This window comes from Cuculus canorus, chromosome 2 (assembly GCF_017976375.1).
Source record: "Cuculus canorus isolate bCucCan1 chromosome 2, bCucCan1.pri, whole genome shotgun sequence".
NCBI classification, from domain to species: Eukaryota; Metazoa; Chordata; class Aves; order Cuculiformes; family Cuculidae; genus Cuculus; species Cuculus canorus.
The window spans coordinates 115,682,275-115,695,272 of record NC_071402.1 but is presented as its reverse complement, the minus strand read 5'-3'; the positions used below and the strand labels follow the sequence as shown (position 1 = coordinate 115,695,272).

Sequence of the window (12,998 nt, the reverse complement as noted above, 5' to 3'; positions counted from 1 at the left end):
AGTAGCTCAGAATCAAAAGTTTAGAGAAAAACAGGCAAGTCCAACAGGAGGTTTGAGACTGTTTCCTCTGTCCATACAATATGGGATCATGAAAGGTTTTAGAATCTCCAGTAGGTTCGGTAGCATGTAATAAACAGTGAAAAATGAAGCAGGCTTCAAAAAGAAATCCTTAAAATGTATGTTAATTTCAATATGTAGACTGTTTAGGAGTTAAACATTGAAAAATAAATTTGATGCAATACCTTGTTTCAGAATGATTATATGATTTTGGTGTAGTGGAAACATTTTCAGAAGCATCTTTTTTCACTGTATAGGTGGTCTAATATAGGCCATCAAGTATGTGTGAACATGGAATACCCTATAATGACCATTAATTTTGATGCTAAGACTCCAGCCTTTAGAGAACTCATTGGAACAGCTGATTAGGAAAGGAAGAGAAAAATCCTATGGAATAAAGACCTGGATTAGTCCCTCATGCAAAATGGAGCTCACAAGGAAAACAGACTGAGCTTTTACCTTTTTACTATCTCCTCATCCCCCTGGCCGTGAAATCTGAGATGTAACTCCAGAGCTGTGATTCCCTTTACTTCAATTAAGGAATGGCAGCATCCAAAGCAAAATATCTCCATTTGGCTATTAGCATTTTAAAATCTTTCAAGGATACTAGGGACTGAGTGTAGGAAAGACATCTCTTTAGTGCCTTCACTAGGTTGACTGGATGAGATACTCCACAACCCTCCAAAGAGATGTCAAGGGGAGGCAGGGGTAGCACTTTATTAGGTGTTTCCTCAAGGTTTCTCTCTCAGGTGCTGATAAGGCACCATCTCTTTCTTGCATCTTCCGTAGTTTTTCTACCTCCTGTGCGGTTTCTTTGAAGTCTAAGAAGGATCTTAAAAGTTGCTCACAGTGCAGCTTCAGTGTAACTCTAGAAGTCACAGGAATCAGCCATGAGAAAATAAGTGGATAAGAAATCAGATTCTGTCAGGCTTCTCTGAAGCTTAATTCCAAAAAGTAAGTAACAGTGAGTTTTTTAAATACATAGACTAAGTCACAGTCTTATGAGAGGGATTAAAATAAAAAACAGTCCAAAAGACCAGGTTAGAGAAAAATAGAAATCATCAGATCTCCTAAAACATAAGGACTGCAACCCAGAGCAGTCAGAAAGTGACTGTTAATTCTGAGTAGAAGCGTAAGCTTTATTCAGAAGCTTCACTTTTTTTTTGTTCAGAAATAAGAAAACATAAAAGAAATGCAATGACTGAAAAATGTAAAGAGATGAACCTCACATAACTGTTCTTGATTCAAAGAGGTTAGGTAAATGAAAAAGATAAAGCAGTGATACAAAAACTTTTTTATAAAGTTACAGCTGTGGGTTGTGAAACCTTGAGTTCAGCTCCTAGGAGGATCCTCCACAATTTCAACATCTCTACACATCTCGCAGAGTTAGAAAAGTAACATCTGATGAACCATTTTTAGAAAAAAGAGAACTGCTTCTTTGGGTTTTTTTTTTAAATGAAAACAGATTTGTTTGCTAGAAGTTTTCAAACTGAGACATCCTTCTTCATGCAGGAAGAGGTGGTTTTGACCTTCTTCTTGTGCCTGACAAATTGGTTTACTGTTACTCTAGATGTAATATTCCATCACTTGCACCACAAGATATATGGTAAGTCATCTTTACTTGGTTGGTTTTTGTTTTAACATTTAGCTGTTGCTTAGGTAGTCTAATACCTGAGGTGAAAAATACTTGTGGGATCTTGCCAATGTACTCATCTTTGAAAATCACCCTGGGTAAATGTATAGGATATGTTAAATGGAATACACTATTTCTAAAGAACAGAACTGCTAGACTTGAGCAGAAGATCCAGGTAAGCAAAGAAATAGATGTCTAGAAATTGATCTGAGTAAGAAATACAATGGAATACGCGCCTCTGATCTTTTTCTCTGAAGATGATATATAAGGATGGAAATCTGTTTTTTAAAACTGTTACTGCAAAGACAAAACAGGTTATTTGAGTGAAGAGTACTTATTCTTCTCACAGGATGGGTACAGGAAATCCGATGCCATATCTTGAACAATCTCTGTCTCATGGAACCTGTGTACATACAGCATAGCTTAGCATTTTACCTCCATTTACTTACTAGAGCTTTTTAGTTGTTAACATTTTACAGCACTGTTCAAGTGAACTGAAACTAACATTAATAAAATCTTCGCCTCTTTAAAAAGAGACCTCTGACCTGAAACTTCGTATGACACAGTGACATGAGCTTACTCAGCTTTTCTGTGGACAGTTTTTCTCTTGAAAGCTGCATGACTGCTAGTCTCAACCAGGGCAACAGAATTTATATAGCAGATTGCAGACTTCTAGAACTTTAGAACATTTATCTAAACTATATTCAAAATAATATAGACCTCTTTTTGAGATATCTTTTCTTTAGAGGGCTTCCAGGATTACCTTTTTGTTTTCCCCTGCATGATCAGGAAACACAAGCACAGTCAGATATCTCAAATTAGGTAAACAACTCAGGTCAATCAACCCAGTGAAGCATTCTAGCCAGCGGCCAACATTGTTTCCTGAAGCAGTGAGAGTACAGGATAAAGCACAAAACCACGTACAATTCCTTTTTCTGGTTTCCAAATTAATATCTGAAGTTTCTATAGCCAGCATGGGCTGGATACTATTCACAATTCAGGGTAATAAGTACTTTTGCAGAGAGAGGCTGCTGAAGCAAAGGCTAGGCTAGATGAATGAGGCTCAGTAAGCAGAAGGAACCACTCAGAGAGGAGACCATAATTTAAGGATGCAAAAAAGGGTTGAAAGGAAGAAGACAAGGTGAAAGGAAGATGCGGTTGTCATTCCAAGAAGGCAGATGAAAAGGAGAGATGGCAGTGAGATAGCAGTTAGCAGGAAGAAGGGGCTGTTGTGAGAATTACCCCAATAGTATCAAGGCAGCATTCTGCAATAATATTTGCATGAATCCTATCAATCACGTACTCATAAAAACCCACTCTGTGTTTATGATCCAGGTGGTTTTCATATCCATGTGTATGCATGAGCATCACATAGGTGCAAAATGATCATAGAATCATTAAGGTCGGAAAAGACCTTTAAGATCATCCAGTCCAACCATCAGTCCAACACCAACTGACTTACTAAACCATGTCCCGAAGTGCTACATCTACAGTTTTTTTCGAACACATCCAGGGATGGTGACTCCACCACTTTACTTCCCTGGGCAGCCTGTTCTAATGCTTCACCACTCCTTTGGTAAAGAAGTTTTTCCTCATATCCAATCTAAACCTCCTCTGGCACAACTTGAGGCCATTTCCTCTTGTCCTATTGCTTGTTACTTGGGAGAAGAGACCAGCACCCACCTTGCTACAACCTCCTTTCAGGCAGTTGTAGAGGGCAATAAGGTCTCCCCTCAGCCTCCTCTTTTCCAGACTAAACAACTAGGATGTGCTGGGTCAGCCAGTTCCTCATCCCATAATCCCAGCATACAGCATGGCTGACACATCAGAAATCGGGATATTTATCTTTATGCAGTAGCAGGGACTTTAACTGTCCAGGCATGCAAAATAGGTCTAGCAGGTCCAGCTGAAGGAAATATTAAAGATTTGTGTAGTGCTCAAGTCTTGTCTCCTTGCCATTTCCTTTACCAGCAAAACCATTATCACAGTATTGTAATGACTACATAGTTAGTATGGCTGTGGAAAAAGAACTGTTTCAGAGAGATTGCCAGAGTTTCCTGAAAGCTGGTCTTTCAGTAGTTTGACAGTACTTACTTTCTCCTGCAAAAATTGTATCTGGGCAAAGCTGTTTAGCAAACTGCTAAAACTTACCAATTTTCTTGTAGTCCTTGTTCTCCAGAAGAAAAATTCATGCCACACTCAAAATGCTAAAGTCAGAATATAGGATGTTCTCATTCTTGATATTATTAGAAGCAGAGTTAACAGCCAGATTGAGAAAGAACTTGGAGAAGGGGAGGGAAAAAGTTTTTAGAAAGCAGCACCTCTGTTTACGAGGTGTAGGTTTTGGTCCAGTAACGCTTCCTCCTTTTTGAGTGGATTCATATCTGCACTGTGCTGCATAAGAATCTCCATCAGGAGCTGGCAGCTCGGGAGGGACTCGGATCCTCATTATTAAGATCAGAGGAAAGTGATCAAACACCTAGCAAACAGTCCCTTCATCAAGACCTCCTCTTAGGTTCAACTAAGTTAACCTCTTTGACACAAATAAAATAGCATTTTGAGTGATCTGTGCTTACAGAAAAAAATAATACTTTCACCTCAACAGTTTTGTCTAGAGAACACAGAGAGACACTTCAGGAATTTCACAGGTGGTAAATCAGAATGGACCACTCTGAGGTTCCACCAAAAGACAGGGATGGCCTGCCCCTGTGTTTCTCCAGCAACAGGCTGAGTTTCTTTGCTTAGATATAGAGCTGCAGAACTCAAGTGCAGAAGAGAATGAAGTGGTGGTTTTGAGAATGTGGTCTTAGCAAAAAACATCTGCAATCACACAGCCTCTACCTGCTCGCACTATAACAGAACTTGACTGAGGGCTTTCACAGCTCTGCCGCACACTCACCTCCCAGTCTGTGACTCCTCCTTGCAAGGCAAATCCAGATCTCCCAGTACTACCCAAACTAAAACTGGAGGGACAGAGTTTGGGCAACACTTGCACTGTGTCACCTCACTGCAAACACTGACTGAAGAATAATGAAGGATGATATCAAACAACAGCTACACACAAAGAATTGTTAATGTACACTCATAGCAATGGTCACATCTGTCTTTTGCCTTTGCGCTCCCTCCAAGACACTTAGCTAATCTAAACTTTGGAGCTCCTGAATCACAGCTGTGAAACAAGGAATCAAAATGCTTTTGTCCTCCAGCACTGAGGTCTATCAACTGACAGCAAGATGCCACAACACATACAGGTGTTCTAGGCCATGCTGATAGCACCTTTTATGCCATTTGCTAAGGTGTCTGACTATCCATTCTTCCTACAGGACCACCCACCATTTGCCTTCCAGAGCTACCTACAACCAGCATGTTTCCATGATATACGCCTGGCCCAGGCTCTGTAAAGGATATTGAGTTTGCCACTTCAGCCTAGACCAACACTGCCAACTTGCTGCTCTGCAACACCCAGGACAGCAGGTCCACCAGGTGGGTATGTTATGCACTTTGCAAAGATCTTTTCTACACCTCCAGTGACCTTATCCCCAGAGGCGTTAAGGCCCCCAGGAAGTCATGAACAACCCGAACAAGCATTGGTTTATCCATGTCACAGTGCCTTTGCAGGCACTGGTTTACACCTTGCCAGTGCCTGGTCCTTTTTGGCTGAGGGCTACACTGTGGGCTGGCACGATGAGGAGGTGGCCAGGTGCCAAGGAGAAGCATGGCTACGTGCTATGTGCCAGCTGCTGTGCTTTCCTGTTGCTGGCTTGCTGGCTTGCTCTGCCCCTTTGGAAAGCTACTGCTGAGCACAACAGCCCTGAACTACCCACTGCTCAGGCTAAATTCATCACTCCTCTGCTTCTGGTTGGGTGGTCAGGCAGCTGACAGTCTATACGCAGGAAGAGAAAGGCACCAGGCAGCACACACGTGGGAAATGACACGCAGCACACTTCCAACATGCAGCAACGTGATTCCACTGGTATGGGTGGGTTTCCTGGGAGCTCTGCAATTTCATTCTCTTCCACACATTGACATGGTAATGCTTATGTGCTCAACAGCAAAAAGCACTCCAGATGAAGACGTCAGCATGTTTCCTTCTCACTGCCAAGCGTGGAGTTTCCTTGAGTTTAACATCCTTTTCTTCCTTTCCAGACCAACACACCATGGAAAACCAGACTACAGACTTTGCTGACATGCCACTAACAACAGAATTTGACTACGGTGATTCAGCGACCCCATGTCTACAAATAGAGGAAAAGCACTTTGCAGCAACACTTTTGCCTCCACTGTATTCTTTGGTGGTGATATTTGGCCTCATAGGCAACATGCTTGTTGTCCTCATCCTGGTAAAATACAAGAGATTGAAGAGCATGACCGACATCTACCTTCTCAATTTGGCAATTTCTGATTTGCTGTTTATATTTTCCCTCCCTTTTTGGGCTTATTACGCCGTTCATGACTGGATTTTTGGGGATGCGTTGTGCAGAATTCTCTCAGGTATCTACCTCCTTGGCTTTTACAGCGGGATCTTTTTCATAATCCTGCTGACCCTAGACAGGTATCTGGCCATCGTGCACGCAGTGTTTGCTTTAAAAGCCAGAACAGCTACCTACGGCATCCTCACCAGTGCTGTCACTTGGGCTATTGCTATGTTTGCTTCTGTCCCTGGGATAGTATTTCACAAAACTCAAAAGGAAAGTACACGTTTTACTTGCAGTCCTCATTATCCGTCGGAGCAGAGAAATGTATGGAAGCAATTCCTGACCTTAAAAATGAACATCTTGGGTCTTGTTATTCCAATGTTAATTATGATCTGCAGCTACGCACAAATTATAAAGACATTACTGCAATGTAGGAATGAGAAGAAACATAAAGCAGTCAGGCTTATTTTTATCATCATGATTGTCTACTTTTTTTTCTGGGCACCATACAACATCTGCATCCTCTTGCGTGATTTTCAAGGTATTTTCTCTGTCACTACTTGTGAAGGCAATGGTCAACTACACAAAGCAACCCAAGTGACAGAAACAATCTCAATGATCCACTGTTGTATTAACCCTATAATTTATGCCTTCGCTGGAGAAAAATTTAGGAAGTATCTCCGTAGCTTTTTCCGAAAGCAGATTGCATTCCACTTCTCTAAATACTGTCCTGTTTTCTATGTTGACACAGCTGAACGAGCTAGCTCCACCTACACACAATCTACTGGAGAACAAGAAGTTTCTGCTGCATTGTAAGTTGTGTCTAGCAAAAATGTGGAATTGACTTTTGCGAAATCAAGTCTGTGATGAAAGCCTGCAGAATCTGTCCTGGATATTGGCTCTAAAGCAGCTGCAAAAAAAATCACAGAATACATATTTACCAAAGCTTGTATTTGCTCATAGATATAGGTATTTGTACATAAATGAAAAGCATGTCTCAAATTAGCTACCTAGATATGTTAATGTGGGATTCTTTATAGAAAAATGTGTTCCCTTTTTTTTGTGCATGTGAAAGCATAGTTTTGCTCTATACTGCCCAAAACTACAGAAACTCTGAAGGCCTATGCTAGCAGGCTTATAAACTAAGTTTTTGAAGTGAACTAGAGATGAGAAATTGACTCTGGTTCTTCGGAAACCTCTCTTGACTGTACTTTACACAAGATATCTTCCACATTTAAACTCAGTTTCAGTCACATCGTTTACCAGCCTGGCTGTGCATCTCTAAATAATGTTAAATGACTGAGGTCTGTGATACAGAATCTTTACAAGTTTTATGGGAAAATTTTATAAATTTAGAAAAGTTTCTGATCTTTTACAGTATGTTTCCCTTTGTTTATGGTTGAGTACCTTAATCTTTCTCACAATAGATCTAACTACTAGGGGTTAATATCTAATTGACCTGAGAGTTTGCTATTTCAGAAGGCTTTCTTTTAATTAACTGCTCTTTTATATGCTATTCATACTATAAAGCTAATATAATGACCTACCATTGATCAGAAAATCAATGTGTTTACAATATTTTAAAAATAAAATATTGCATATGAAGCCTTAACCAAGTTAGATCAAATGTGGACAACTAGCAAACAGGGTTTTAGCTTTTATATGCAGTGATTTTTCTTGACATTTGTCTAGCCTACATAACAGATAAACTTAAAAATATGTAGCGAATGCAGTCATAATGGCTGCAAAACCACAACAGCATTAGAGGTGTGAAAATGTTTTTTTGACAGAGGTGACCCAAATCTTTTTAGAGATAAGCATATGTTATAGGACATTTAAGTTATCAAAACATATGAATAAGTAAAAATATTCACTGTTCTATGGAATCAAGTGCATAGAGTATCACTTTTTTTTGTTTGTTTTACAAGGAGGAAACATTTGGGGGCTACACCAATGTTTTTTTTCTGCCATTTGGTAGTTTTCCAGGGAGCGAAAACTTCCATAACTAGTCAGACAGATGGTCAAGCATGACTGAGCTTCCCCTTAAAGCTCAGATCCTGCAAAGCACTTCAATACATAGAAAAGATGAAATAAAAATAGGGATACTCACATGTTAAGATCATACCATAATGACACTATTAATGGATTTCAGTCAAGTTGTCCTTTCTAGCATTTCCTATATTTCCTCTAAGACATACGGTTTTGGACAGCTCTGGAGACAAGAAATTAAAAGTGAATATTTGGATTGCTGTTCATATCCAGCAGGGCAATTTCTGTCACCCAACTCCTCTACATAGCCTTTCAAATAATATTTTAAAGGAAGCAAATCTTTCAAACAGCCCAAAAGAGATTTAATACTGCTAAGTACTTATGAAAACAGGAAGTGAAATAGGGAAATTTTTGCTTATCAGACCACTTGGTCGAACTTATTCAGTTTTGTCATATTAAGCACCACTTTTGGACTAGATTCATGTGGAAAGTATAACAAAAGTATACTACACCTTCTAATGTGCAAGATTTTCAGCTGCATACTCTTTTAAGACCCTGTGCATCAGTTACTTTCTGGACTTTGTATGCTATTTAAACACATAACTATATCAGTATAAGCAGAAATTTGGTAATTTCAGCATAAAATGACAAATACATGCATTTCTTTTTTAAAGAAATAAGCTACATGCAGTAACTTGTAGATAGGCTGATTTGGTTTTTTTTTTCCTCTAGAATATCTTTATGAAAATATGTCTATATTTTATTACTTTCTTGACAAGAATTTTCATTCGGCTCCTAAGATACCTTGCCTTTAAGAAGTTATTTTCTCTGGAAGGCTTTGATGCCAGACAGCGTATGTATCTTGACCAGCCCTGCAGGAGCAAAATACAAGACCCAAACGTGCACAAGCACACTGACAAGCCTCCTGAGAGGAATGTTAAAAAGCAGCCCCAGTCCTTTGCATAGTTCTCTTCTCCGGTATGAATCCTTCCAAGCAACAAGTAACTTCCAAAGGGAAGAAGTGGAATTTAGAGATTGGTGGCCCAGTGGATCAGCGGCTTATCAAGACTTTTGGGATCAAGAGATGGGATCACACTTCAGTGAATGAGAACAAGCCATATTTCAGCTGCTGTAGCGAACTCTGATCTGCATTCAAAAAGATAGTGGAAAACATGATATTTGGTAGTACTGTTGGTGCATTCAATTAAGGACTTTGCCAATATATTGTAATAACATACTGTATTATACAATCCATTAAAGATGATTAACTGTTGTGTGTTAGACTTCTTTATCCTTTTTCCCTTTCCTCCTTTTTTTAGAATAGCCTGGAAGAATGAAAAAGGAAGAGAAAATCCTCTTCGTAACACATTGCTGTGATGCTGAAAGAGCAGGCGGGACAAACTAAGTGTTTACAAGTGGACTAAGAGCCAGCATCATCAAATAATACAGGATCATTGAGATAATTCCCGTCTTCTTAACTTCTTGTCACCAACAATGTATTAGTCAATACGCGGTTTCGGTTGTCATGGGCTTGCTTATTTTTACAGATGGAAAAAGCACTATCTCACACAATTCACTCTGATCCTAGAAGATTAATTTTAAGCTTTTTTTAAATTAAATAAGTATGGCAAAGAATTTTTAGTGCGTCTAGGATTTACCCTAGTGACTGAAGAGCTAACGTTTAACAATTATAGTAGACTTGTGCACATCCTTCCCTTCAGTTCTCAAGATTATGGTGCCATCATGTGGCCACAGGGTAAGGTTTCGTGGTACTGAAAATTCACTACCCCGACAATGCTTGTGGTGCTTTCCTCTTTCAAAATGTTTATTTTCCTAAGAGCATCTTGTATCAAAATAACTGTTCCCACTACGGGCAGCATGGATGTTATGCAAACAACAGTAAGCCTTAGCAAAGAGTCATGGCCACAAAGAATGGAGTTCCACTGGGTGAATGGGCATTGTTATAGAATCATAGAATGGTTTGGGATCATTTAGTTCCAGATCCCTGCCACTGGCAGGGATACCTTATACTAGGTCAAGACCTCTTAGGTCATAGAGTCCAACCATCAGCCCAACACCACCATGCCTACTAAACCACATCTTGAAGTACCACATCTACACGCTTTTTGAACACCTCCAGGGAAGGAGACTCCACCACTTCCCTGGGCAGCCTGTTCCAATGCTTCACCACTCTTTCAGCAAAGAAATTTTTCCTCATATCCAATCTAAATCTCCCCTGACACAACGTCAGGCCATTTCCTCTTGTCCTGTCGCTTGTTACTTGGGAGAAGAGATCAGCACCCACCTTGCCACATCCTCCTTTCAGGTAACTGTGAAGAGCAATAAAGTCTCCCTTCAGCCTCCTCTTCTCTAGGCTAAACAATCCCAGTTCCCTCAGCCATTTCTTCTTAAGAGTTGTTCTCCAGACCCTCCATGAGCTTCGTTGTCCTCCTCTGGACACGCTCCAGGAACTCGATGTCCTTCTTTCACTGTGGGTCCCCAAACTGAACACAGTATTTGAGGCACAGCCTCACCAGTGCCAAATACAGGAGGAAGATGTCTTCCCTACTTCTGCTGATCACATAATTTCTGATAGAAGCCAGGATGCTGTTGGCCTTGTTGGCCACCTGAGCACACTGTTGGCTCATGTTCAGCCAGCTGTCAACCAGCGCCCCCAAGTCCTTTTCCTCTGGGCAGCTTTTCAGCCACACTTCCTCAAGCCTGTAGCGTTGCATGGGGTTGTTGTGGCCAAAGTGCAGGACCTGGCTCTTGGCCTTGTTAAATCTCATATAATTGGCCTCAGCCCATTGACCCCGCCTGTGCAGATACCTGCTCTGCAGAGCCTTCCTCCCCTCAAGCAGATTGACACTTCTGCCTTTTGATGATTCAGGCTGATACCACAGTGTGATATGGGAGAAATGAGGCTTTAGTCCCGGCACAAGTTTTGTGAGCACTGATGTTCAAATTCCTGCCACCCACTCTGAAAACAGAGCATTTGACATTCTTGTTCATAGCTTTGAAGCTACAAGAATAAAAACACATTCCTTAGAGTATTTCCATTGGAAAGATAATAATGATTGAAACTTGGATGGAAATGGGACGTTCACAGTTCCAGCCTCTCCCAGACCCTGGCAGCTGTGATACTTTCTCTATCTCCCCCCTTAGCAGAAGTTGGCAGCATTAGTATCGTAGAAAGTCCTGAGTTAGAGGGGACCTACACGGATCACCGAGTCCAACTTCTGTTTCTGCACAGTACAACCCCAACATTCACACCATGTCTGAGGGTATTGTCCAAATGCTTTTTGAATATTGTCAGGCTTGGTGCCGTGACTACTTCCCTGGCGAGCCTATTCCAGTGCTCCACCACCCTCTCAATGAAGAACCTTCTTCTAATATCCAACCTAAAATTCTCCAGGCATATCTTCCTGCCACTCTCTTTGGTCCCACCATTGGTCACTAGAGAGAACAGACCAGCTCTTTCTCCTTCACTTCTGAGGAAGCTGTAGACCACAATGAGGTCTCCTCTCAGTCTCCTCTTCTCCAGGCTGAACAGACCAAGTAATTTTAGCTGCTCCTCATATGGCTTCCTCTCTAAACCCTTCTTCAACTTTGTCGTCCTCTTCTGGAAGCTCTCCAGTAGCTTTATATACTTTTTACACTGAGTCACCCAAAACTACACACAGTACTCAAGGCGGGGCAGCACTAGTGTGGCGTAGAGCAGGACAGTCTCCTCCCTTGACCAGCTGGCAATGCTGTGCCTCCTGCACCCTAGGACACAGCTGGCCCTCTTGGCTGCCAGGGCACACTGTTGCCTCATGTTCCAACTTGCTGTCAGCAAGAACCCCAGATCTTGTTTTGCAGGGCTGCTCTCTAGCCTCTCACTCCCCAGTCTGTATGTACATCCAGAGTTGCCATGCCCTAGAACCTCATGACACCAAGCGAGCTCCATTGATGGACTCTGGTTTTATTGGGGAGGAGGTGCCATGTGTAGGGGTTGCCAGGGCTAGGGAAGCAGCTTTGCCTTTTCACCTCCTATGGCAGTAACATCTCCCAAACCAGAGAGGAACCTCCTCCAGCTTACTGAGGCCCACTTGAGCACCCTGCTGTCTTCAGCTGTGCATCATCCCACCACTCACACACACCAGGGGTGTGAAGTAGGCTGCACTGGCGAATAAGCTGGTACCATACACCAGAGGAATAAACCCCCAACACAGGAGGGATGTGGATTTGTTGGAGTGAGTCCAGAGTAAGCCACAAAGATGATCAGAAGGCTGGAGCACCTCCCATATGAGGACAGGCTGAGAGAGTTGGGTTGTTGAGCTTGCAGAAGAGAAGGCTCCAGGGAGCCCTAAATAGCAGCCTTCTGGTATTTAGAGGGGTCTACAAGAAAACTGGGGAGGGCTCCTTATTAGGTAGTGCGGGGATAGGAGGAGGGGTAAAGGTTTTAAGCTCAAAGAGAGGAGATTTAGATGAGGTATTAAGAAGATATCTTTTCCTGTGAGGATGGTAAGGCACTGGAACAGAGGTTGCCCAGGGCAGTTGTGGATGCCCCACCCCTGGAGGTGTTCAAGGCCAGGTTGGATGAGGCGATGAGCAACCTGATCCAGTGGAAGGTGTCTCTGCCCATGGCAGGGGGCGTGGAACTGGATGATCTTTAAGATGCTTTCCAATCCAAAACATTCCATGATTCTATGAAATCACTTCTGGAACAAAAAACTAAATAGCATTTCCAAACCTATTGACATTTATTGAAGTGATGTGTAGCTTGGAAGGACTGGATGATGATCACCCATCTAAGTGCTAACCAAATGTAGGAAGGACACCACGGATGCAGGACACACTTGACTTAGTGGGAGGTGTCCTTGCCCATGGCAGGAGCGTTGGAACAGGATGATCTTTAAGGT

The 12,998-nt window shown here is 41.8% G+C and overlaps 1 protein-coding gene across 3 annotated transcripts; it reads left to right on the top strand.

Moving 5' to 3' along the window:
* The first annotated feature begins 900 nt into the window (after window positions 1-900).
* On the top strand, window positions 901-9,524 carry LOC104067620 (C-C chemokine receptor type 5). 3 transcript variants are annotated; one of them, XM_054058739.1, is made up of 4 exons: window positions 972-1,011; window positions 1,570-1,663; window positions 5,014-5,173; window positions 5,837-9,524. In XM_054058739.1, exon 4 carries the CDS (start codon window positions 5,848-5,850, stop codon window positions 6,919-6,921), a length of 1,074 nt encoding a protein of 357 aa, XP_053914714.1. In that variant the 5' UTR covers window positions 972-1,011; window positions 1,570-1,663; window positions 5,014-5,173; window positions 5,837-5,847; the 3' UTR covers window positions 6,922-9,524. The 3 variants fall into 3 exon arrangements, with proteins under 3 accessions (XP_053914715.1, XP_053914714.1, XP_053914713.1); XM_054058740.1 differs by lacking the exon at window positions 1,570-1,663 and having other exon boundaries at window positions 901-1,011; XM_054058738.1 differs by lacking the exon at window positions 972-1,011 and having other exon boundaries at window positions 1,418-1,663.
* Window positions 9,525-12,998: the final 3,474 nt, after the last annotated feature.